The sequence below is a fragment of the Bombyx mori genome, chromosome 20 (assembly GCF_030269925.1).
Source record: "Bombyx mori chromosome 20, ASM3026992v2".
NCBI lineage: Eukaryota > Metazoa > Arthropoda > Insecta > Lepidoptera > Bombycidae > Bombyx > Bombyx mori.
Genome location: NC_085126.1, coordinates 7,354,675 through 7,359,918, shown reverse-complemented (window position 1 = coordinate 7,359,918; position 5,244 = coordinate 7,354,675). Strand labels below are relative to the sequence as shown.

Below are 5,244 nucleotides of genomic sequence, written 5' to 3'. Positions count from 1 at the left end.
ATAAATGTGCAGTCAAATATGTGCGGGACACATGTATTAAATTGATAAAACAAGTTTTACTAACTAATTCAACTATTTTTAATGTAACAAGTACAAAAACAGCATTTGATTATTGTTCTGTGCCAAAAAAAATCTATTATAGTTATTTATTGTCTCTGCGACAAAGAAACTGCTCATTTATTTATTCAAGTGTTACTGTTACGTTTCTGAACTTAAAATTACTATTCTCAATGAATTCAAAGCGTATTAAATGAAACTAAATTTTGTACAAATTCCAAAGTTGGTTGTTAGTTCTGTCATTTAGTGTGTTTAAGCTTATTTTAAACGAATGATGTATCTATTTGACATATGGTCTATTTGACCGTCTTAAAAAAAAAGTTCCGTTTTACGTTTAACAAATAAAGACAAGTTCTTTGATTTTTGTTTCAGATTACAAACATTACGTAAATAAGGTCGTTGAATTTTTTTCTTCAAGGTTGATAGATAAACCGATAACAATGTAATATTTTACATATATATAATCATAAAATGTAACATAATCTTCTAATTGTTTTTAGGCCTATTCTTTAATTTATATATTCATTCAGTCAACGTTATATCTATGTAGTACTTGATGAATTCATTGTTTGATTGAATTACTACAAAATACATGTTGAAACATTGAAAATGAAATCACAAGTTCAATTCTTCAGATATGTGAATGTTATTTATTACAAAAGAAAATATATTTATATTGTACAAAGTGTGCCCCTGAACTTGAATGTAATTATGTAAGATTTCTTTCTTATAAAAGTAGTCTACGTCACTCTGCGGCCCATAATCTTACTCTGTGTAAAATTGGGTCGCTGTTGCGTGAAAGGAATACAAACCAAGAAGCATGTTTTATAGCCTTTGAAGGCAACACAGCAACACATGCTCTACATTGCTCATGAAGACAGGGAGGCCAGGGGCACAGCCAGTCTATTGCTATGGTAAAACATTCCAACAATTATACTATATTTTAATATTTTGAATTTTATGATTGCCTAACATTTTCTATTCCGTTATTATGTATCAACCTTTTAGTAATTAAATGTGCAGCGTTCTACTTTCTGGGCTGTTGGATGTTTGGGCTTGGTCTGAGATTAATGTGCGCTGGAGGCTTAGGACTGTGGGCCACTTGAGCTGCTTCTGGAGTGAAGTCTGCATTACCTTTGTTTGGAGCTCCAGCAATGGAGATCGGATTGGACGGAACGGGAGAAGGCCCAGAGAGACCAGTCAAGTCTTCATTGGCTGGTTCTTTGCTGTCTTTTGAGTGAGGAGTTTTATGTTGGGTGATCCTCATACCTCCAGCTTTTACTGTGGAAGAATGTTATGTTTAAATATACTTTCTATCAACATTACAAATTATATGTTAGATAATAGTGCGGGTAGGTACCACCGCCCTGCCTATTTCTGCCGTGAAGCGGTAATGTGTTCAGGTTTAAAGGGTGGGACAGCTGTTCTAACTATACTTGAGACCTTAGAATTTATATGTCAAGGTGGGTGGCACATTTACGTCGTAGATGTCTATGGGCTCCAGTAACCACTTAACACCAGGTGGGCTGTGAGCTCGTCCACCCATCTAGGCTATAAAAAATAATAATAATATTAATAACCTCAGTAAATTTGTAATGATATATTTAAAATTGAATTCGATTATTAAAATCTATTAACCGTTTCCTAAACCACCTAACGTGTTATGAGTTATGTGTTTAATTATATGCATCAACTGGCCGGTCAACAATTGACCTTGAAAATCCAGTCTTTGTTTGACAACATCTCAAAATTGGAAAATAAATCCATTATTAATAATAGGAATGATGTCATAAATTATTGAAAACAAAAGGATAAGGACTATATCTGAATCATTTTCCGACAATTAAATACGAGATAAGCATCAAAATCGACTGAGTTCTACCATATGCTCGTGGGTGATTAAAAATTGTTATACGTAGATTTTATTAAGCAATACCTGCAGGAGGATGTCCAGCTTTTAGTTGTGAAGTTTCCTCGGTTGACGACATTATTGTTTGATAATTTTGAATTTAATTTATTTATGATATCGGAAGTTTATCAATGCAATGCAACGTCACAAATTCTTCGTGTGCAAATTGCGGCCTGTGAATATGAGAAACGTCAAAATAGTGTTGCCACATGCCACTGACCGGTATATTTGACACAATAAAACGCAAAGATAGGTACTTAGGAGGAATGAAAAATAATTTGATTTCATGAAGAATATCATCATCATCGTCATATATTACTAGTCCTATTGTCTATTTGATTACATAATATATACGTTTCGTTGAGTAATAGTACAATATTGTTAGTTTGTGAAGTAATATCGTAACAAAAGAAATGGCTAGATACTTTAGAGATACTATTTCTAAATTACTATTTATAGATTTCTAGAGATAGATACTAGATATTATTTAAGCGTTTGAAGCAAGACGTTTTAAACTATTCTTAGTAACTTTTCTTCCATTGATCTAGACTATTATACAGACGAAAGGAGTGTGTCCCATAGACTCCCAGCGTGAATTTTATTTTGACATTAATGTATCATACGTGATTACAGTCACAAAATGTTCTATCCTATTCCTAAGCGTGCTTCGTAACAGTAATGAAAAAAAATTTACATTAATTTTGTCCTGTCCAGCAGTTATTGTTCTGATTTGCCTGTACGTATTTGCATCTTGACGTAACTGAGATTCTTGGGGTCAATCTTTCGAGCGATGTTCAGTATTGGCGTTATTTGCAGGGTCAAGCCAAAATGGAATCTAAAATTTGGGAAGTCCTCAACATAGCTAAGCGGTCACCTAGAGCCAAGGCCTCTCACGAATCATTTGGAAGCTCCAGGACTACGGTGTGTACCGTATGGGGAGAGCTCTGAGGAATTTTTCGAGATGATTCACTGGAGTAGAATTCATCTTTTCCGGGAGGCCTTTTCTGCCACGTACCATCCGGCTCTGAATGAATTCCCCTACACAGGGTTTCCCGAGCGCTTTCACATGTTCTTCTTCAAACGAGACTTGCAGATAATACTCAACAGTAGGCCGCGATTTGGCTATTTTCCTGGCATTACTGACGTCCATGAGCGATGGGAACCACAAAAGCATTAGCAAAAAAAATCCCAAGAATTCACCATTTGAATGTGATAGTATGCTTGTCTGATTTGTCTACTTACTTCACTAGTTTTCCTCTTAATTATATTTTGAGCTCTGGCGAGTCTAAGATAACAGGCTTGATCACATGAGCTGACTATCCAAAAACTTCCCCAAGAAACAAATACCCATCACATCTGTTTCTGCCGCGATATAGTCATTGGTTCTGCTTCAGAGGTACTGGTGGTAGGACCTCTTGTGACACTGGTGGTAGGACCTCTTGTGAGTCCGCACGGGTAGGTACCACCGCCCCGCCTATTTCTGCCGTGAAGCAGTAATGCTTTTCGGTTTGAAGGGTGGGGCAGCCGTTATAACTATACTGAGACCTTAGAACTTATATCTCAAGGTGGGTGGCGCATTTACGTTGTAGATGTCTATGGGTTCCAGTAACCACTTAACACCAGGTGGGCTGTGAGCTCGTCCACTCGTCTAGGCAATAAAAAAAATGAGGTAGTAAAATCCAATAGAGACTTTAACCTCATATATGTAACTATTTTATTAGACGTGTAAAAAAACTGATTTTTTATTTTGCCCTTGGTAGGGCGGATTGATTGCGGGGAGGTACCGCTATTTTAATCTGTTTCTGCCTTCGATCAACAATAGTAACTAGATACACGGTCGGTGCAGAAAATCCGTCTCGTCAAATAACAGCTCACTTGAAATGTGAGCTGTTATTTTGTTTAGTTCACTTCAAACACAGCCAATGTCAACCCGTCTCACAATGCCGCAGTGTGTATTCAAAAGTTGCAAAAATAATGCCCGAAAAAGCAATTTAACGGCTGAAGTATCTTACTTTCGGTAAGTACATGAAGTATAAACTATATTTTATATATAAATATTTTTTTTCTAAAAATCATAATTGACAGTTCTCTATAAAATTGTAAAAAAAAATTTTTCAAAAATATATAAATAGTCCATTTGTTAACAAAATGTTTATAAACAAATGGATAAAAAATATATTTTTTTCAATTAAAAGATGTCTTTTATTGACGTAAAAACGAAAATATAATAATAAATAACGAAAAAAAATTTCTTTACAACATAATTGTGCTTTTTCTTTTTTGTTAACTTAAAAAAATTATTATTAACAAAATATTAACAATTTCATAACTTAAACGACGCAATCTTGTTTAATATATTTAATTTTATAAGAAGAGGTCCACGAAGCGAAATAATTTTAAGGTAATTATTTAAACATTTTTTTTAGTTTAGAAGGATGATGGAAATTGGAAAAAAATTTCTTAATTAACAATCGTCTAGAATATTGAAAAATATGTTTTTATAAAAAATTCCAACGGGAATAAATTTTTTAAAGTGTTTAGATTATGCAATAATTTTTTTAGATTTTTCAATTAACTTTAAGTACTTGAAAAAAATTTTTTTGAGTGACGTACTCGCTTTCGAGGCCGTGCGCGCAACCTAACAATGGCGCGCGGCGGGCTATTTTCAGCGTTAAATTAAAATCATAAATAATCGAGCTACAGTTGCGGGAGTTGGAACTTTTTTTTAATAAATTTCCTGCTCTTTAAGGATCTTTTTTTCAAATTTCGAAAATATTTATAGTTTACGGACAATAAGCAATAAACGAAACGCTATTTTTTGAAGGTGTTTAATTGTTAATAACTTTTGGAATTTTTTATGTGCTAATTCAATTTTTTAGCATAATGGTCTAGACATTATTCCGAATCGAATGAGCTAAACCACATAATTTTAGCAGTAGTATGTCGAATTAACACCATTTTTAACTTGTCGACTAGACTAATTAATAAATTATTTTAGTGTTCAACGCGACTCCCTTACCTCCTGTAGTAAACAGAAATCGAAATTTCAAGAAGCAAAAATAAATAAAACAAAACGATGTTAGTTCTCAGAGCAATAAAGGGAAAAAGTACTTTATGTGTTGCCATTTAAGGTTGATTTAACATTAAATGTTGTTTAACATATGTTTTTTTATTTGTAAGTGACAGGATTAATTTATTACTTTGCTCATTTTATGTGACGAATGATCGTATTAGATAATGTTTTGGAGATTTGTGACTTTATTACAAAGTACCATAGT

General features: G+C 33.6%; 1 protein-coding gene across 1 annotated transcript; it reads right to left on the bottom strand.

The window, feature by feature from the left end:
* Nucleotides 1-753: 753 nt before the first annotated feature.
* Drp (death-related protein) lies at nucleotides 754-2,155 on the bottom strand. The gene is given in 2 exon segments (NM_001142756.2): nucleotides 754-1,338; nucleotides 1,994-2,155. Coding segments are annotated over 2 exon segments (306 nt in total). The 5' UTR covers nucleotides 2,046-2,155; the 3' UTR covers nucleotides 754-1,084.
* Between the last annotated feature and the right edge of the window lie 3,089 nt (nucleotides 2,156-5,244).